The sequence below is a fragment of the Balaenoptera physalus genome (genome assembly GCF_965194825.1).
Source record: "Balaenoptera physalus genome assembly, chromosome: 5".
Taxonomy (NCBI): domain Eukaryota; kingdom Metazoa; phylum Chordata; class Mammalia; order Artiodactyla; family Balaenopteridae; genus Balaenoptera; species Balaenoptera physalus.
In genome coordinates, this window is record NC_138884.1 from 13935573 (window position 1) to 13958357 (window position 22785).

At 34.3% G+C, this 22785-nt stretch overlaps 1 protein-coding gene across 4 annotated transcripts in view; it reads left to right on the forward strand.

The window, feature by feature from the left end:
• The window catches only part of GRID2 (glutamate ionotropic receptor delta type subunit 2), a 1427475-nt gene that overhangs the window by 1095852 nt on the left and 308838 nt on the right, over nucleotides 1-22785 (forward strand). For all 4 annotated transcript variants that reach the window (XM_082461676.1, XM_082461678.1, XM_082461677.1 and 1 more), the window contains exon 11: nucleotides 19904-20216. In XM_082461676.1, the coding sequence (XP_082317802.1) occupies nucleotides 19904-20216 (313 nt within the window). The remainder of the gene's footprint in view (nucleotides 1-19903; nucleotides 20217-22785) is intronic.

Sequence of the window (22785 nt, forward strand, 5' to 3'; positions counted from 1 at the left end):
AAAAAAAAAAAAAAAAAAAAAAAAAAAAAATTTAAGAAATATAGGTATTCCTCTTTCTAGAAGGTGATTGTCATTCCGTGTAGTGCAATGTGCCTCTACGAGTTTTTTCATTCCAAGTCTTTGGACTTCATAACATTGGAATTGTTTTTTCATCATTTCCAACATTCCATAAATATTTGTCAAGGACAAAGAAAAGGAATGTGGATCTTTATTCTTCTCATATAAATAACTTTGTACACATGACTTCGGCTTTCATATATAAAGGAGAAGAAACTAGCTCCCTTGTATGGCAGCTCCGAAACTAAAAGATTGTTGCACATATAAGGGGGTTGAATATATTTTGTAAAACTCTGATGCATTTGCATTTCTGTGCTGTTCTAAACATTACTTTTTACTTATATTAATTAAAGATACAAAAACTATATATTCAATCATGTTAAATGGGACACAACTTGGGGATTTTCCTCAGTCTTATTTTTCATCAGCTTCTCACACTCATATAGTATGCTGCTCAAATTTTTTTGTGTGCAATATGAACATTTGAACATTTCAGTCAGGTACTGAGCCAGAAAACGTAATTGAAGTTTTTAGAAAACTTATGTGCTTAGAAAATATTTTGTTTTCTTGAAATATTAATAATTTATAGCTGGAAAAATAGGATCAAGACTTGTTTCAGGCCGCTTGATCACTGGTTCGTAAATTTAGGAAGCATTTGATTAACAAGTTGATGAAAGCGTTTAGTGGGTACAGGAATAGTTTAAATACTTGAGATTAAAGGCTTTCCACAAACCCCTTTCTAAGAAAGTTTAGCTTAGAAATCTTAGAACGCTTTCTAAGGAAGTTTAGAGCTGTGGTACCTGTTTTGATCAGAAAGGTAGTTTCTCTTTGCTCTAGTAGTTTTATGATTTTTACTAGTTTTTTGGTTTCTGTTGTCATTTGTTTAAAAAAATGTTAAAATTGCAAATCATGTCTAATCATACTGAACTGTAAAACTTCTACTGTATCTTTATTTTAAGGAAAAATGGGAATAAAATTATCCTGTTTGTCCTAAAAAAAAAAAAGAAATACAGGTATTCCTCTCACCTCCATTATAAAAACTAAATTGGGAGTATTGAATTAACATGAAGATCATGCACAAAATGGCACGTGAGCCTGGTGAAGGAGAACTGGTGTTATTACTTTTGCTTCTAAGAAAGACAGAAAACGCTAGAGGTCAGAGAGAGCTCACTTGGGAGGAGGGTTTAGAGGACCTGAGAAGGTGGTGAGCTGACCTGTTTCCCATCTGCACTGGAGAGGAGTGGCAGAGGCAGTCCGGAAGGCATCAGGCATAAAGATAGGCCCGTAGAGTTGGATGTATCTGTGTTACAAGAACAAGTTGCGGGAGACACAATGGTTAACACCATTCTCATCTCAATTTTTTAAGAAGTCAGGGTTGGGATGATTCCTTTGGCCTAGAGAAGGCAGAGATGGTTAGCTAGGACAAAGGCCAGAAGTTGCCTCTTGAACAAGCCACCCCCTGGATCAGGAGAAGGCAATGTATGAGGAGCCACGCTTGTGGATGAAAAGGGTCCTTAGTTGGATGCCTGAAGATCATCAAGTATGCCCCACAGTTACACACACAAAAACCCATATATATTTCCATTATATCTTTCCATGACTGCAAACCAGCCTTGAAAATATCTGTATCCACCAATGAAACTTCACTCACCAAAGAATTCCTCCCCACACACACCTGCCCAGTGATAAATGCTAACAAGCCTTGTGAAACGAAAAGGTAGTTTTGCAAAGGGAATCAATAAAATGTGTAAAGGGAAAAGAAGCCCTCATAGAGACTTTAAATTAGACACTGAGACTTTAATTCTTTAAATTAGATTGAACAAGTATTAATGGACTGATTGAATATCCCAGAGTATGTCAGCTGTAGTCAGGCAAGAAGTTGAAAAAGTACATGTGGTCATAAGAATGCATGTTTGTATGTCTGAATAGTGAGTGTTCAAAAATAATCCACTGGATATACATACAGGACGGAGCTGGATCACAGATGTGGGAAGTAACACAAACTGTGTGTATGTAAGAAGAAGAGAAAAAAATGACCCAAAATATTTGTTGTTGATAAGGAAAGATTTTAACACTAATGAAGGAGAAGGATAAAAAGAGATCTGTGAAAGGAAATAAATTATGTAGATGCAAATGACTTAGCGAATGGTTGTAGAAGCAATTTTCTAAATTTGCAGGTGATATTTAATTGGCAGACATTGCAAACAGTAAGGAGCAATTCAATCAGATAAAGGACTTGAATCATTAATAGACGGCAAGCACAGATAAGTGGTGAATAATAAGTCTTGAATCAAAGCTGAAGAACAGTAAGTGAATATTTGCCAAAGGGAATGAGGCTGTCCAGGAACGGCTTTAAGGTTTAAAGAAACTTATAGGCTAGGGCAAACAGAAATCCAGTAAAATATGTGTAGAATCAAAAAGATTTGGTGGGCTATAGGATATAAATTAAGAGACTACTGCATCAATCAAAGCCAAGGTGATATAAAGACTGGTGCGATGATGAGAAAATCTTATAACTTGAGGATATATAAATCCTGAAATCCACTGTTGGCTATTGAAATGCCATCTATTACCTAGATTTTCATCTATCTCCGGTCATGGTTTGGGGATACAATTAAAGAGGAAGACAACTTCCAGGCGTAAAAGAGAGTGCAGATTTGGGTGAGACCATTCTAAGTAACTTTTAAAGAGCATTTCAACCATGAGATTCTATATGATTCTATGGACATAATCTTAGGGAATTGTTTGATTGATTGGTCATTTTTATTTAGGATGCTTATTTCATAAAATAATGGGCCATGTTAGTCTGGAAATTATAAACATAGAGAAATATACCACAAATGAAAGAGGATAATAATTTATATGGTCTAGGAAGGTAGTTGATGTGATAGAGAATGCATTCCTTCTTTCCCTGTGTTTTTGCAAAGTTGAGAACTTTATTAAATAAGAAGTTTAACTTCAATATTGAAGAGAAATAGAAAACATCCTTTACACAACATTGAAGCCATATTTGGAATCTTTAGACAGTCACTCACATGAATGTACCAACCCCATTTGAGGAATTTGTTTTAAATTCACATATTAATATCAGAATGAATGTTTCACTCAGATATAGAAAGTAGAGCCATGTCTTGAAGGGTATTTCTGTGTTTACTCTTGACTGCCATTTGGATACTTCAGATTTTAATTGTTTTAAGTCTTAAAGATTCTGAGTTTTCTCTTTGTAATTTGTATAAATTTGTATAATTTTATAGTGACAGGCTTTAAAATAAGTGAAGATTTCCCTGATTAAAAAACAAGCAGGGCTTCCCTGATGGCGCAGTGGTTAAGAATCCACCTGCCATTGCAGGGGACACGGGTTCGAGCCCTGGTCCAGGAAGATCCCACATGCCGCGGAGCAGCTAATCCCGTGTGCCACAACTACTGAGCCTGTGCTCTAGAGCCCATGTGCCACAACTACTGAGCCCCCGTGCCACAACTACTGAAGCCCGTGTGCCTAGAGACCGTGCTTGGCAACAAGAGAAGCCACCACAATGAGAAGCCCACGCACCACAACAAAGAGTAGTCCCCGCTCTCAGCAACTAGAGAAAACCCGCGCGCAGCAACGAAGACCCAAAGCAGCCAAAAATAAATAAATTAAATAAATAAATTTTAAAAACAACAACGAGCAAACACCCGAGCACCTCACAAGACTCAACTGTATCAAGGGAGGAGGTGACTGCAGAGGCTCCAGATACATGTGTGAGGACATCTAATGTATCTCTTACTCATTTTATATTTCACTTAATGCCGCACAGAGTTGCTAGGAGAACAGCCTTTACAGATTCACTTCTCATAGAGACAGACTGTTTCTGGGAGCTAGTTCTTTCTCATTTACAGAGAACTTACATTTTCCCCCCTGCAGAGCTCTGAAAACATCTTTAATAGCAGTCTTAAGTGAATTCGAGAATGATTGAAAAGTTTACTGTAATGAAAATAAAAATTCACTCGATTTTGGTCATTATCCTTGGTGTGCATTTTACTGAAATGTGGATTTACAGTTTGGGCATTTCAGGCAGCAATTGCTTCCATATGCTCTGTTCACAAGCAGCCTGAAGTTGACTTTTCAGAAAGTTAAAAAAAGTCTCTCTACATGACTGAAAAACTCTTTCTGATGGCCCTTTTCTTTGAAGATGGTAGCATTCCTCTTGGGAATTGTAGAAATGCTATTATTTTTAAATCCCTTTTAATGCTGCAGGATAATGCCTGAACCACTGCAATTTATGAATAACTTGTAGCTTGCTTCCCACTCGACATTCAACAAGCATTTATTGGGGCCTAATATATAGCTGGCATTGTAGGGAATTCATAAAATGTAGAACACAGAGTTCTTGTTCTCTAAAAGGTAAGTAGGAAGGAGGAGAGAGAGAGATCCAACACATATCCAACACTTTTCTTAGTATCTACACTTCAACTTCTGATGAACTCATCCAGTGTCAAGGATTTAATTGTCATCTAAAGTAGACAACTTTTAATTTGTTTCTTCAGCCCAGATGTCTCATCTGAATTGCAGACTTACAGTTCTTGCTACTACTCAGCATTTCTTCTTAGATGCCTAATGGGCACCTCAAATGTAACGTATTCAAAACTGAATTCCTGATTTCACCACCACCGCGTCACAGTTTATGGCAACTCTAATCTTCAAGCTACTCAGTCCAAGACCTTTGAGTTACCCTTGACTTCTTTTTTCTCTGTTATACGTCATACATTGTGCATCAACAATTTTTTCTGGCTATAAATTTGAAATATATCCTAAATATGATCACTGCCTACTACTTCACTACTAACCACTGGTGCAAATCACTATTTAATCTCCTTAAGACTACTTCCATGGCCTCTTAACTACCCACCAGTCTACAGCTTTTTCCTTCTGTAATCGTTTTCAATAGAGCGGTGTAAGTGATTATTTTAAAATGTCAGTCAGATCATATCACCCTCTCGCTAAAACCCTCCAATGGTTTTCCACCTTATTCAATGTGAGGATTATTCAAATTCTTAGAATTGCCTATATTGCCTTCTATGCTCATTCATACATATATACATGCACCATCATGTCTGTTAATCTCTTCCTCCTAACTACTTCCCCAGTATGCGTATTGCTTAGGGTCAGATCAGAAGTCAGAAAAATAAGAGTAAGAATTTAAAACCACATACATGCCAAAAGAAAAAAAAAATGGAGCTATGAATAATTGCTGGGTAAGTAATTAAGAGAAAGAGATAATACAGAAACCATAAAAGCAAAAGTTTGTCAGATGTAGCAAGTACAGTATGGTGGGCATGGCCAACTCCACAATTTGTTCACCTATAACCTTTGGCAAGCTACTCACTTTCTCCAAACCTCAGATTGTCCTCTCTACAAGGAGGGTAGTGATACCTTTGTACAGGGTTGTACAGCTAGCATATGTGGAGGTTCAACTCACCTATGTGAGCTGAAAACATTAAAATCTAGACTACTAAAGTCAGAGGACCTGGCTGATAGCTTGATATGGAAAAAACCTGTAAAGTCAATGACTTCCTCACAATGACAGAGACTTCTTCAAGCAGTAGACAGCCTTGAAATCTAATTCTTTCCTTCCAAAATTTAGGGTTATATAAAAACACCTATTCCTCTTACCACATAGCAAAGAGCAAGTAAGTCAACAGACCTGTTTTGGAAATCTACTGTGGGAAAAGCAGTGTGAAAAATATTTAGGGGGATAGAACACTATGAACATAAAGCTCCTGCCTCAAGAAGTTTATAACTGAGGAGATAAGATAGATATTTATGGTATAAGTACTATATGAGAGATGCAGAAAAACAGAGAAATGAGGGGTAAAGCTGTGGGGGAGGGGTAATGTCATGAACTCAGGTAAAAATATATCACACATATATATGTGCCTATATATATACGCTATGTATGTATACAGATATATAGAAAGAGAGAGGGAGACTTGTGAAAACTAAACTATTTCTAGAGGGACTTCAAAATTATATCATTATGTGAATGTGCATGGTGCGGGCAGGGTTTTGAGAGAGAGTTAGAAGTGATGCATGTGGTTTCTGAGAAGAGGCTTAGAAATAAGACTAATAATGACAACATAAAAACTGAACTAATAGTATTGTTTTGTCACTATGCTGTTGTCAGAGGCAAAACATCTGTTGAAATAATGAAAAGTATTAATTTCTAGAAATAGTGTGGTGAGCTCCAAGAAAGAGTTTTTGATTGAATATAATCCAAATAGCAATATCAAAATCTATTGCTTCTAAGGGGCAAGAACAAGGAAACATTCTAAAAATTCTTCAAGGGAAAATGATTAAATTTATCAGAGTACCGTCATAATCATAATCATATCGCATACCTACCATCTGCTATTTATGTGCTGAAAATTCATAGGTGACAAAAATAGCTGTTGCTTTAAATTCTGTACGCACTTTAGAAAGATTGAATAGCTCTGTGTGTGTGTTACTCAAAGATATTATATAATATTATGTAAAGTTTGATCAAATATTGGAAAAAATATTTAGGCATATGTATCGATGTATGTAAAAATAGAAAAGAATCTAGAAGGACATGCATCAATCTTGAAACAGTGGCTATCTATGTGAAGGTGTGGAAAAGACTGCTGATTGTCTTTCAATATCTGTTCCCTCCTTTCTTAGTAATATAGCTCCTGAATTATAACCAAATACTGACTGTCCACCATGTACATTTCTTGGCTTCTCTCCTGATGTAGTATGGTCATGTGACTAAGTTCTAACCAATGAGAAGTGTCATGAGAATTAAAAAGAAGTGTCATTAGAAGCTTCTGGAAATGTTCTTAAAGGGAGGATTTTTGTTCTTATTCTGATCCTTCTCTTTCCTCCTCGCTGGAATGTCAGTAGAATGGCTGTAGCTTAAACAGCCATCTTAAACCATGAGTTGGAAGCTTTGTACTGAGCAGAGCCCAACAAGAGAATATGAGCTGATTTCTAACTCTGGAAACTTTATCAACCCGGGACTGTCAGCCGTGAGACTCCTTCTATATTGACATTTAATCCAGTGATATTTTGAGCATTTCTTTCATTTGTAAGAAGAAAATAGGCTGGTTTTATATAATTTGACCCTTTAAAAACTAAAATGTATTTGTATATTGCTTTTACAGTTTAATGTTTAAATTTATTTATTTTTCATCTTAGTTTTGCTTTTCTTTGTTTTATAGATGGAGAAACTTACTATCCAGTGCTGAAATATATGTTTTTCTGTTATGTTTTGTTTTCACATTGGCCTATCTTCCATGTTGAGCTAAATGGACTCATATGATTTAATTACCTGACAAATTTACAGTTAGAAAATTTCTTTTCTCACATTTTTAACAGCTAAAACTTGGAAAATGTTTAACTGACTGATAAGTACCTTACAACGATATTCACCGACTTCTCATGTTTGAGCCCTGCCAAAAATATTTCTCTTCTTATTTCTCTTCTTGTCTCTACTGAGTCTGGAAGACATTTTTACAAGTTATTCCACTACTGAAATTTTAGGAATTTTTGAGACTTCTCTCCACTTAAGATGTTGAATCAAACATAAGCATCTACCTCCTCCTTTTTAGAACTCAAATGACATAACCATACAAAAATAGAGGAAAATTTAATATATTACTCTAAATTAAGGTAGGGTGCCTTCCATGAACCAGAGTTGTCAGATTTCAGGAAAGCACACTCCTAAGAAATTATAGCTTTATCAGAGGACCCCAGAAAAATTCCATTAATTATCATATTGGATGTAAGTATCCAATTCCAACAGAGATAACATTGGAGTCCCAAACAAGATTGCAAGTCTATGGGTGAGAAGAGAGGGCAGGGAAGGCATAAGTGACTTCATAAGAAAGAAGAAAAGGAAGCAGAGAACATGCATGAAGAGAGCCAAAATAACCTTCAGAAAGAGAAAGTTTAATACCAAGTGTTAATGTGCAGAACACAAATCTGGAACTTGGTAATCCACAACACTGGCTAAGGGGAAGGGACTTAAAAGTGTGCCAGGATAGTACCCTCAGGAAAGCATTACTTCTAGAGCATCAAGAGAAATTAGAGAATATATGTGCTCCTTGGAGACGTGGTAGTGAAGGTAGAGGTCAGTAAAAGAGCAAAATTAAGAATTCTGTAGAAACTAAGCAGAAACAACACATACCAACCTGCTGCCACCCACCCCGAAACATCCTCCATTGAAGAAAGCAATGTTACTACACTGACAGAAGGAAGTACTATTGAACAAGGAATCTTATCTACAAGTTATCCAGGAATAGAAAAATAATTGGACAAGTTCTATTCAAAACTAAGAATTGAAGAAATTATGTCAATATGTCTTAAAAGTTGATCAACATTCTCCTCACACAGACAACCACAGAGCAAAATAAAATTGTAACATAACACTTCAAACTGAATTAAATGTCTCAAACAAGCATTTGAAATGTTTTAAGAAGAAAATCTAACAGAATCACAAATTCAAAAGCTAATCATTTAAATGGCCAAATGACAAAGAAATGCAACAACCTCAGGATATATTTTTTAAAAAATAAAAGACAAAAATTATGACATAAATTACAAATTGCTCAAAGGAAATTAGATTAAATTACATTGAAGAACAATAAGAAAAAATAATTAAAATGAAATAAAGAAGTAAAAACGTTCAGAGTAAAAGAATCAAAATGGAAAATAGGCCAAAAGTATAGCATATGTATTTGAAGCCTCTGAAGAAGAAAAGCAACACAATGGTACAATTAATATTTAAATCTATAATCTAAGGAAACGTTCTGAAAATGAAACAAATGTACTTAGTGTTCCTAGAAAAGCTGATCCAGGACAATGAACTCTGAGCTATGTCTTAGTAAAATTATTAGACTTAAAAGACAAAAAAAAGAAATACTCAAGGCAAAATAATCAAATTACTTTTAGTGGTAGAAAGTTAAATCATTATCAGACTTCTCAAGAGCAACACATGAAGAAAGCCAGCACTAGAGAAGCACTATCAAGAATTTTTTTTTTAAGTGCAAGCCAAATATTCTATAATCCATTCAAGATCTCCTTCATGGCTACAGAGAAAAGAGTTTTAAACAAACAAGTGCCAAGAGAAAAGTGGACACTTGAGCCCCTCCTGATGAAACAACTAGAGTATGAGTTTCATTCAACCATGAAATAACAGGATAAGCTTGACAAAATGACTAATAGTGATCATTTAATATATTTAACTGTAGAAATGATGCTAAAACAAGGTTAGAAACATGGGTTAAATGATGATTTGAAATCATCGTATGGTATAAAAAATGAAAGGATGGTTTTATTAAACACTGGGAGAAAAACAGGGAAAGAAAGGGGAAAATAGAATATCATTATTAACTAGTATAGAGAATAAGTGGAAGTCACCTATTTCATTTAAAACAAAGGGGAAAAAAAAAACGGAGAGAAAGGTTAAGTGAAGAAAAGTGGGGAGTAAGGGCACTATAAAAGGTATAAATATAAAGTTTATAAAGTTAACCACTATAACAAAAGTACAAACCTTTCTAAAAAGAAAAAGAAAAAAATAGCAAAAACAAACCACAGAGAAAAGCATACAAATATACAAAATTCAAATAATAATAAATAACATAAATAATGAAATACATCTTCTGTGTATATATCAAACACAAAATCCTGATAATATACTATCTTCTAAAACACACATAAACATTGACAAAAATCAGTCATGGATTAGGTCTCATGGAAAACACCATTAAGTTCCATTGAGTGGATATATTACAACTAAATTTCTCTGATCAAAATACAATAAAACTAGAAAAAAACCCAAAAATTAAAAAATTTTTCCATCTGAAAAAGCCTTCTATTAAACAACTCTTGGGAAAAAGGAGAAATACAAACATATATTACAGAGTTTTTTTAAGAGGTGGTAACGAAAACACTACATATGAATCTATAAGGAATAATTAAAGGAGTGATTCATAGTCTTAAAAATCCATATCAATAAAAATGAAAAAATGGAAATAAATATATTTAATTCCATCTTCAAAAGCTAAAAAAAATGTACAGCAAATTTTAACAGAAGATACACGGAAGATAAAAATAAAAGAAAGTAATAAGGTAAATAATTTTTTAAGTAGATTAAATTAATAAGTTAAATCTTGGTTCTTAGAAAATATCAACAAGGGACAAATCATTAGCTAATCCAATCAAATAAAGAGTAAAGAACTTAGACCAATTTATACAAAAAGTTATCAAGGAATTACCCCACAAAAGAGGACCAGGCCTGGAGTGTTTCACAGGTGAACTCAACTAGCCTTTTAGAGAACAGATAGATCCAATATTATTCCAGATTTAAGGAGACTAAGAGATACAACAACTAAATGCAAGACATGATCCTGGACTAAATTGTAGGATGGGACAGTATTGGGACCAATGACAAGGTTGTAATATGGACTGTAGATTAAAGTATGGCATCAATGTTAAATTTCCTGAATTTGATAACAGTACTGTTGTTCTGTATACAGAATATCATTGTTATTTTAAAATAACACATATAGTTGCACTCTGAAAAAGGGAAAAATTAGACTTGAATAAATAGACTAGAATAAATAGAAAAGTATGTTCTTATATCCAAAGATTCTGTTGAAATATTTTTTCTGACTAAATTATGTTATCTTGGAGTCCATTCAGCATCCCAAAGTGAATTTATGAATTTATGAGAATGATTTAAAATACACTTGAAGATATATTTACATGGTTTTAGCTTTAAAAACTCTGAAGGTGATAAAAAGGGAAAGGAAGAAATTCTTGAGCTGTAGATACTGACATAAAGGTAAAACAGTTAAAACTGTATGAAATTGGACCAATAAAAAAGAATAGAAATCCCAGCACGTGTGTGTGTTTGTGTGTGTGTGTATGCATGTGTGACTGTATGAATTAAGTATATGCTGAAAGAGTCATTTCAAGCCAAGAGAGAAATTATACTTTCTTCTAGAACAATACTCAGGTAGTGGGCTAATTGTTTGAAGGGAGGAAGTAATTATGTTCACATCACATTGACTCTGGAGACAGCTTGCCTAGATTGGAATCCTGGATCTTAGCTCTATGACCTTAGGCAAGTTACTTAATCTATCTGTGTCTCAATTTTCTTATCTATAAAATAAAAATAACAATACTATTTACCTCACAGAATGTTTGTGAAGGTTAATTGAATTAAATATTGAAAAGTATTCAGCTCATAATAAGCACTATATAAATGTTAAATAGTAGTGGCTGTAATAGTAGTAGTAACAAAATATCCTTGGTACATGTCTTAATTGGATTTTTAGATGGCTTATCATGTGCTAAGCTATAATCAAATTAATACCATTCTTAATATTATTCAGCCATAAGAAAGAATGAAATTCTGCCATTTGTAGCAACGTGGATGGACCTAGAGAATATTATGCTTAGTGAATTAAGTCAGACAGAGAGAAACAAATACTGTATGATATCACTTATATGTGGAATCTAAAAAATAAAACAAGTGAATGTATATAGCAAAACAGAAGCAACTCAGATATAACATTAAGGGAGTTAAAATAGTGGTCATCTTATTGGAATTTGACTGTTTATAATTTTTTGTTCTTTAAAATTTTTCTAGGATTTTTAAGTATGATCTTAATTTCAGAGTAAAAGTTACTTTAACAACAATTTCATTTGATCAACCTGCATATTTATTCATTTCCAGTGGTATATTTGAAAAGTAGTGGATATTGTACTATGTGTTTATAATTGAAGCTGAAATATTAATCTGTAACCATGACATAACATATCTATGTTTCTTTCAAAGAAATACATAAAATCTTGACATTGAGAAAATTAATAATTTGTGATTAATTTGACAGTTTGATTATTTTTCTTTTCCCCAACTTACATATTGTATTTATTTAGAAAGGTCTGTTGAAACTTTAAAGTCTTTAGAACAAAAATATTTATATTCCCATATTAGCAAATAGAGAATCATCATAATATAATGTCTCAAGAAATAATTTTTTAAATTACAATTTCAAGGTTGGAAAGGCTCTTATATTACCAATTTCAATCTATTCATTATACAGATGAGTAATCTAAATTGATGAAGGTTTGGCTACTTGCCCAAAGTCATGTCATATATCTTAAATGAAGATGTAAACCTCGAACACATTCTTCATTTCTTCTTCCCTCTCACCTTTCCTCCCTTTCATCCTTCCTTCCTCCTTTCCTCCCCCGTTCCTTTCTTCCTCCCTTAACATTTCTTCAATGTCTACTTTCTCCCAAGCAAACCTGAAATTTTTACATTAAAACATTATTTTAAGACTAAAGAATATAAAATGATATTTAAGAAAACTGTCAAGAAATTTTTAAAATTTATGCATAGTTCATTCTTGTGAAGAGTAGAAGAAAATGTATGGTTTAAGAAGCTGAATAGGCAGAGACAGACCTAGTGCTTGTTAAATGTGTGCTAAAGCTCTTCAGTAAATATTTTCCTTCCACTTTGCACAAAAAATCTTTAAGGTGGGAATGATAAGGGGAAAATACTTAAAGTAAATGAAGCTCATGATAGGCACTTTTAATGAGTTTGAATTTCCAAGTCCAAACGAACGATATCCCAGGGGGATAAATGCATTTCCTGAAGTGATATATGAGTTACTATAGATAATATGTACAAAACATGAAAAAGAGGGTTGTTGTATAGTTGGAGATTGGCATATTCAAAATTAGAAAAGGAAATTTATTCTGACAGAGCAATGAACTTGATTTTATTCTCTGGTAAAATTATGGAATGGATTATTAATCAGATGTGTTGTAGATGGTAAAAAAAAAAAGTAAGCAGTTCATTTTCTTTTTTGATGACATTAGCTATTCATAAAATGAATATCTGATTATTCATATATTTTGAGTTCAATAATGCCTTTTACAAAAGACTTAAAAACTGTATAGAGGACTTCCCTGCTGGTGCAAGGGGTAAGAACCCACCTGCCAATGCAGGGGACACGGGTTCAAGCCCTGTTCCGGGAAGACCCCACACGCCGTGGAGCAACTAAGCCCGTGAGCCACAACTAATGAGCCTGCGCTCTAGAGCCTGTGAGCCACAACTACTGAGCCCGCGTGCCACAACTAATGAAGCCCGCACGCCTAGAGCCTATGCTCCGCAACAAGAGAAGCCACCACAATAAGAAGACTGTGCACTGCAACGAAGAGTAGCCCCCGCTTGCCACAACTAGAGAAAGCCCGTGCACAGCAACGAAGACCCAACGCGGCCAAAAAATAAATAAATTAAAAAACAAAACAAAACTATATAGAGCTACTTGGCTAGATGACGGTATAGTAAAGAATGCTCATAGGTGATTAAAAAACATATCTAGGGTATTAACTAATGAGCTGTTTTCAAAGGGGGTAGAACTTTAGAGGCAAGTTTCAATACTTTGAACTTTCCCATGTACTCTTCATCAATATTTTACTAGTAATATGATTGAAGAGTTAAAGGCCTGCTTCTCAAACTTCCAAATGATCCAGAGCTAGCAGAAAAAGTTGATATAATGGTTGATAGTAAAGATTCAAAATATTTCAGATAGATGTGAAGGTCAAAAGAAACAAAGAATGAAATTGATGAAAGACAAATACAAGATCCAACATTTTGCTTCAAAATCAACTGCATAGGATTTCTGAGGACTTCTGGATTGATAGTATTTTATTTTAAAATATTTTGAAAATTTATTTAATCCTAAATTGAAGTCAATGGTAATTCACCTAGGAAAAATGATTCAGACTCCAATGTCATTTAAAAAACTGTAGTATTAATATCATCTGAGGAAACATTGATGAATTGGACTATGTTCACAGGCAAATGACCAGTATTTTGAGGGATATGGAAATCATATCTTGAGAAGAGTGATTGAATAAGCAAATTATTTTTTATTTTAAAGTAATATTTCCAAGTAAGGAATAAGATAGCATTCGACAGGTATTTTAAGAATAGTCATAGAACAGATCTATTTAGATTTATAATGTGATGTATTGATAACAAAGCTAACACACTTAATAGAGGATACAGAGAAGCATATATCAATCATAATAACACCAAGGCTTTGTATTAATTAGAATATTGCAAATATAAATTGTTCATCTTAGCAACTGGGCTTGTTATAATATTAAATAATACAATGTTTGTGGAACATGTAACATGGCACTAGGTATATAGTAAACATTAAATAAATGTATAACTATTGGTATTATTAACATAATGTCCTTAACATTATGTTCAAGCATAAACTAGATAATTATTTGTTAGATATGATCATTTATTTCAAATTAAATGTAGAGTAAATGTGTTTCAACTTCTCTGAGTGTAAGCTTCTAGGAGTCAATGATCATATGGCTTCCTTGTCATGCCCCATTGTATTATCCATCCACCTCCTTCTCATAACTTGAAAGAATGTAAATATTTCCTTTCAAGGAAAATGTTACAACTGTATAATTAGAATAGTTTTGAAAAACAATTATCTATATTCCAGGTTTAGTGCTAATTCTTTTTTTTTTTTTTTAAGAACTATTCTTTTTTTTTTTGATTAATTTATTATTTTTTTTTGGTTGCGTTGGGTCTTCGTTTCTGTACGAGGGCTTTCTCTAGTTGTGGCAAGCGGGGGCCACTCTTCATCGCGGTGCGTGGGCCTCTCACTATCGTGGCCTCTCTTGTTGCGGAGCACAGGCTCCAGACGCGCAGGCTCAGTAGTTGTGGCTCACGGGCCTAGTTGCTCCGCGGCATGTGGGATCTTCCCAGACCAGGGCTCGAACCCGTGTCCCCTGCATTAGCAGGCAGATTCTCAACCACTGCACCACCAGGGAAGCCCGAGTGCTAATTCTTATCACAATTCAAATAATCACTTTTACATTAAACACTTGACATATAATAATATTTTGTAATATATTAAACATACTATAGTAGACTCAATTACCTTAGCTAGTGGCAAATAACATAAACATAAATATGTTGATAAGCCAAGAACTTGATTTTAATTATTGAAGTAATCATTCATGAAGATATAAATTTTTTATCACTGCTACAAAATTTAGCAAATTTTTATATTGCCATTTTATTTTTATTCTGTAAAATTCCCTCTCCATCAGGTATGCTGAGAAATAGAGAGATAATTTATAAGAATTGGGTAATGAATATCTAGTGAATGTTCTATCTTCTTTCATTCATATATGAAGCAAGTATTTATTAATCATGAATCTATGCCAGACAAATGTGCTTGATACAGGAACATGTCAATTTTTTTAAAAAGTGACAGTCCCTGCCTTCACAGAGCTTGTGGTCTGGTAGAAAAATTCATTGTTCAAAAATCAATCAAGTAGTGTAAAATTGCAACTCTCATACTGTTAGAGAAGTGAGGGATACAGGCTTCTGATGGTGTAAACAACAAGAATTATTATTCCAGTCAAAAGAGCCATGGATAGCCTTCCTGAGGAAGTGATAATTGAGCTGATTTATGAATATGAATAAAAGTTTACTTGAAGAAGTTTCAGGAGGGTCAATTCAGACAGTATAATCAGCAGGTATGAAGATCATGCATTGGGAAGAAGTGCTGGAAAGAAAAATGGTCCAGTAGGAATATGTCGAGGTAGATGGAAGATAGTGTATTCAAAGATGTATAGACTTTGTTAAAGATTTTAATCTTTTTCCTAAAAGCAGTGCAAATCCACTGAAAATCTTTACATTGTGGCAGGGACAGGATCAGATGTGCTCAACAGAAAGAATACTTTGGCTTCAATAGGGAGGTTAGAGACGAGAAAAGGTAGATTTCAGGTAGACTCGTAAGGAGCCCTGGAAAGCAGTGATGAGAGCTGAAAACAGTGGAGAAGTGAATGAATATTAGGATTCTCAGTAGGTAGAATCAGAAGTGACAGGATAGGGGAATAAGACTGAGAAAAATAATGAGATCACCGAGATTTAAGACTTACATAAAAAGATTTTAACTGAAGCAGAAAATATTGGAAGAGGACTGGTTTGAGTTGAATGCCTCTAGTATGATCTTGGCCATGTTAAATTTGAGATGTTTTTGAGACATCCAATAGAAATATCAATTATGTAATTGCATAAATCAGTATATACTCCAGAAATCATCTCTGTATCTAGAAATGTAAATTTTGTAAATCATGTGTATAGATGGGAGTCAATGGAGGTAATGATATGAATGGGATTGCCTGGGCAGAGGATCTCAAATGAGAAAAGGGTGTATGTAGGTCCAAGTCCAGAGGATTGCCGACATGAGCTTGAAAAGGAACTGAGAAAGAGGCTTATATCATGACATGAAATTCAAGGAAAATAATGTTTATGGTAAAGGGGGCCATCATCACTGTCAAATATTGTCAAGAAGCCTAAACAGATGCGCACTAAATTATATCCATTTGATTCAATAGTGTAAACATTAAGAAACACTGCATCCATTGAGTAGTCGAGCACTCAATAATATGAATACAAAAGAGTCTTCCAGAGTGACTGTGAGGTGTGGAAATAGAGACAAATCTTTAGAGAAAATTGACTATGAAAAAGTGAGAGAGAAAGGGTAGCAAGTGGGAGTCAGAAGTCATAGAGAGTAAAAGGGAAGGTTTTTCTCTTTTTGTTTTTATTTTAATGAGAAAGAGTTAAAGAACCTTTTCATGGGAAATCAGCAATTGGTAGGATGATGTTGAATACTTAAGAGATGGGAGTTTAAGCATCTGAAATGGAAGGGATTTGTTGATAAGTTTACTGATGGAGGGTTGGCATTAGAAAGGAAGACATCTCCTCTGTCACAAATAAAAGTTAAATAGAATAAGCTGGATGTGGGATATAGGTTGAGAAGTAGAAATAAGTGTGAATTTTAATTCAGTATCTTCTGGTTCTCTATAAAATAGCAGTGAATGTCATCTTCTGAGAATTAGGGGAAGTGAGAAGATGAAATGTTTTATGAGGCTAATGGTCTGAAAAGTCATTGTTGAAACTGAATGAGTGAGTTGACATACACATACACACATGCATGTATACATACAGAAATAAACAGACTAATAATAGAAAGAGAGAGAAAGAGAAAGAAAGAGAGAAAGGGAGAAAGAAAGAAAGAAAGGAAGGAAGGAAGGAAGAAAGAAAAAGAAAGAAAGAGGGGGAGGGAGGAAGAAAGATACATGTGAGTGATCATTTCTGGTTACTTAGACATATTCAAAAAGTTTTAGGACCATCTTTCTGAATCAGTGGTTCTTGCCTTTTTTTTTCTGCTCCAGTACAGTTTCTCTAATACAAGTAGGGACTATCACATACTCATATCGAGCATGGTGGTCTGCTATATCACTGATTCTGAAGGCTGGATTGAGGTACTTCCTTAGGAAGGTGTATACAAATCTCAGAGATAGGAAAATGTGTGTGTATAAGTATGTGCCGTGTGTGTATGCAAATGCATTTGTGCAGTTTGAAAAAGCCCATTATATGATTCTAGTATCCTCTCCACAGGGAGACTGGCAATTTCTTCTTGAGAAGAGAATAGCCAAGTGTTGAAAGTGGACCAGAATTGAGGAAGTCCTCCATAGAACTAGGACAAGCAATTACTATATTTAATAAATATTTTAGCACATACAAAATAATCAGTTCACTTTTCCAAAAGAAAACAATAACAAAGAACAGCACATCTTCCCTAGATATTTTTCTTTATTACATTATAGAAATTCACTTTGCGATACATACAAATATCTATTATTAAAATCAGTATAGTGACTATTCTAATTCATAATCATTAAATGTAAAACATTTATTTATTAGCAAAATATTTATGAACATTTACAAATATTCAATCAACATGTCAGCAAATCTCTCCTTAGGTGGAATTTTCTGACTTTAGTTGAGTCATAAAATGCTTTGGGTCCCTAGTGCATCAATTCATAAATTACTGATCCACAGTACTTTAATAACCTGAAAAAAGAAATGTACTTTCTGAGAGCCTAATTGAATCTTGAGGAGTTATTTATTCACCATTAAGATTGAGATAAATGAGTCAGCTCACAATAGTCATACTAAAGACAGTTATATTCATTTCACAAATAGATAAACTGAAGCTCAGAAAAGGTCAGACTAGAGAGCTAAGAATCCAGGTTAGATTTTCCTTCTGAAAAGACCCAATTCCTGGTAACTAAGCTATGCTAAATAAATATGTGAGCTTGAAAGCAATAACTATTTCTCTGAAAATTCAGTTCCATATAGAGTTATTAAGTTTAATACCTCTCAGTTATAATCCTAAACTCATAATAATCCTGAACTCTTAGTTCTTATGTTAATATAGCCTTGTTGCAGTGTAAATAGTACAATTAAGAAAAGCAACATTTCAGACTCTTTTAAGGTAAAAACTCTCCTAAAACCAGTTATGCTAATTGCTTACAATATGAGTCATTTGGAAAATGAATGATTCCTTGCAGTATGGGAAAGTGATTATAAGCACTGGCCCTGGAGTAAGGAAAACATTGCTTTAATATCTGGCTTCTAAACTTATTAACTGTGAGAACTGAATGAGTTACTTAAACTCTTGAAGTTTCAGTTTCTTCATCTATGAAATGGAGAGGAAAACATGTAATTCATAACTCATTGTAAGGATTAAATGAGAAAAGTTATTTAAATACTTAGCACTGTATTGATGGGCTGATACACACACACACACACACACACACACACACACACAATGCTTAACTTTAGCTAGACTATTTTTGCAGCTGTTATTACTTCAGAAACTAGATGTATAGGAATTGGTTTAGCATTCCGCTAGGCATGTTACTTTTCATGTCTTCTTTTTTTTCTCCAAAGGCATTAAAACCAGTTTCTATATTCTTTCATCAAACTATAAAAAAAAAAAGAATAATGAAAATGTTCAACAATTTACTATTGTTTGTGTTTGTCTGAAAGTAGCTTCCCACAGCTTTAGTCACAGCCACAGATAATTATTTCAAATAAGATGCATCTTTTAGATATTTAAATATGTTTTCATATCATAGAATTTAAATGTGAAGTCATTTCTTATGTGCTGTCACTGCAATTCTGCCATGTGCCTTATATAAGTAATATAGCATGTGCTCTGTGTGGTTTTGAGTGCTAACACTGAGAATCTGAGACACATACTGAGAACAATGGTTATTGCTCCAAGGAGAATTATCTGTTTCCTTAATCTTTAATTGTTCATTAAAATGTTTCTGAGGTTTAAAAAATAAAATTATGGTAGAAACCCCTGGGGTATGATGTTATAACTTAGTGCTATGAAATCTCTAATAAATTCTAATATATTTAGAACCCAATAATATAAATTTTGATGCAGAGAAATCTAAACCAAGGGTGAAATGCCACATTGAGTTTTCTTTTTTCATAACTTAATAACTTACATGTTAAGAACATGTTAAATATCTTGGAAACATTTTCTCAGGAAGAATTCTTTAGAATAATTCTGTTTTACCTTTACTACTGTGTTAATGATGGCTTTGATAAAATGACCCAAGGAAAAAAGACAATTTCCTTCAGGCATTATCTGTGTCTGAAATATTCTTCACTGATTTCACATGCACTGATAATATGAACAAGGTAATTTGTCTAACTCTGGTGGGCCAAGATTTGCAGTAGGAAATGAAAAATTCACATATAGGTCTTCTCTTAGAAGTCTCTGCAGTGTTTTTCAGTTTGTATAAAAAGGCTTAAGATGTTGCCTGAGGCATCTATTTTTTTTCCTCAAGGCAAGCTAAAGTGCCACAAATCAAGTTGTTTTTCACACTGTTAATGTATTCCTGTCTCTTTCAATTTCTCAGAGGGCCGACATAGGGATTTCTGCTTTGACTATCACCCCAGACCGTGAGAATGTGGTGGACTTTACAACACGTTACATGGACTACTCAGTGGGAGTCCTACTTCGAAGGGCTGAAAAGACAGTGGATATGTTTGCCTGTCTTGCACCATTTGATCTCTCACTATGGGCTTGCATTGCTGGCACAGTTCTTCTGGTCGGTCTACTGGTCTACCTCTTGAATTGGCTTAATCCCCCAAGATTACAAATGGGATCAATGACTTCTACCACTCTCTACAACTCCATGTGGTTTGTGTATGGATCCTTTGTGCAGCAAGGTAAGGAAAAAATATATATTTCAGTACAAAAAAGGAATGTGATGTTTCATATGCCATGAATTCAGTTAAGAACGTTGTGTCTTGACATCAATAAGTGTTCTAAAGGTCTTTACAGCAATGCTAAGAAAAGAACATTTCCTGCTCTTTCCTAGTGGATCTCAAACAGCAGATTTGCAGCAAAAAATGGTACAGTATCTTTTGATGTAAGTTCAGTTTTATCAACAAAGCCAAAGATGAATGTCAGAGGTAAGGTTCACAAGAAACTCAAGAGGAGATTTTCCTTCCCAAGCTCTGATTCTGAGAAATAGCCTTTCTATTTCCCAGATAAATACTTACTGAGATTTATGAAAATACTTACTACCAGAGCAGATATTGCTCAATTATTTATGTGTATAAGAGATGTTAAGACTTGCTGTTTGTTGAGAGACATTGTTTCATGTATTAAAAATATTCATTGGCAGTGAAAATACTTTAAGATTCTGATAAGAAATTTATGCTTTATCTTTCACTTTAATATATAATCTTTACCAATTAACTTATAATTTCATTATATTCTAAAGAATGTCTTTGTTGTGTTATTCAATATTCAATCTGCCTACTCTTTAAACTTATCTAGGTAATTACTTGACTCTTATTGCTTCAGAATAGAACAATATTTATTGAGCCCCTTATTTGAGACTACTGCCATCTTAGAAAATGAAATAATAAAATACTTAGGGGATTGATAGTTTCTTGCAAACTTGTCATATGTATTGAAGACATTGACATAGGTGTCACAATGGAGACACATGATGCTTTTGCCTTAATATTTACAACTCTCAATAACATCTTACATTTTATATACACTTGCTATTGGATCTTCCATTACATTTCATTCTTTCTATTCTCATTTAACCAATCATAGGGTTTGTCTAGACTTTTCATCTCTACTTTCTCACTTAAAGTCTATCCCGTAAACCTCTGTAAGCATGCTTTTTCCCGCTACCTTTCTGTATCTGTGTATCTTCATCGCAGATATTTTTGGTCCATTCATTAATCACTAATCTAGTAGATATTTAATCCATGCTATTTATTTAAGTAGAACTTTACTAGGCACTGAGTATACAGTTGGGAGCAAGAGAGTCGTTGCCATGATTGAGCTACAAGTCTTGTGGGATGCAAACATGTAAAATCCACGTGTGATAGCGACTGTTATGAGATCATAGTGGTGGGGAGGGTGAATATATCTTAATATGGCAAAGAAGGCTTTTTGAATTAGTACTGTATAAACAGAGACAGAATTAACTATGCAAAGAGCTTATTGAAGAAGAGGATGGGGGAAAGGATACATAGATGGTAGGATAGAATTTAAGACCAAGAAGTGAGAGAGAAATCAGAATAGACTATGCAGGATGGAGCTGGTAAAGATGAGGCTGAAGATATATTTGTTATTATCAGGGGTTTGAATTTGATCTTCAGGGAAATTATCAACAATTTAAAGGTATTAAACAGGGAAATGCATGTTTAAATTTTTACTATAATCAGAAACATTGTGATTATAGTATGGAGAAAACTGAAAGAGAGCAATGTGGAAAGGGAAACAAATTATCAGAGTATTATAATAACTAAATAAAGAGTTAATGTGGCTTGCACTAAGGTAAGATGACACTGGGAATCAAGAGAAGGGTACTGGGGCTTCCCTAGTGGCGCAGTGGTTGAGAGTCTGCCTGCCAATGCAGGGGACACGGGTTCGAGCCCTGGTCTGGGAGGATCCCACATGCCGCGGAGCAACTGGGCCCGTGAGCCACAATTGCTGAGCCTGCGCGTCTGGAGCCTGTGCTCCGCATCAAGAGAGGCCACGATAATGAGAGGCCTGCGCACCGCGATGAAGAGTGGCCCCCACTTGCTGCAACTAGAGAAAGCCCTCGCACAGAAACGAAGACTCAACACAGCCATAAATAAATAAATTAATTAAAATTAAAAAAAAAAAAAAAAAGAGAAGGGTACTGATGAATTGGAATCTATAGAACCTGATAAATTATATAGTGGTATGGGGATTGGTACTGAAGGAGAAAAAGGAGGTGGAATTTTATCCTCGGTTTCTGGATTGGGAAATTATGTGTATTGGTTGTCGATGTCATTTTCTGGGGGAAAAAAATCAAGAAGAGCAGGTGTGATGTGAAAGATGATACATTCATTTTGGTACATTTGAGTTGAGGTGTCTGTGAAATACCCAGGGGTGTATTTCTAATGCTTGTTAGTGGTTTGATATATTTGTCAGAAGCACAGAAGAGACATGTGGGCTAAATATACATTGAGGAGATATTGTCATGTAGGAGATAATTGAAGCCATGGAAGTGAAAGATCGTACAGAGTAGTTGTTCTCAACTGCATACTCCTGATTGAGGACGACTGACTCGGAGAGGGCCTAGGACAGAGCCCTAAGGAAAGGAATGGGTAGAGGAGATTTCAGTGATAACTAATAAGGAGTGACAAGAAAGATGCAAGTACCATGTGTACCATCTAGTGGTATACATACCAAGTAAAGACAATATTTGAATATGGAAGATTGGTTGACAATGTTAAACAT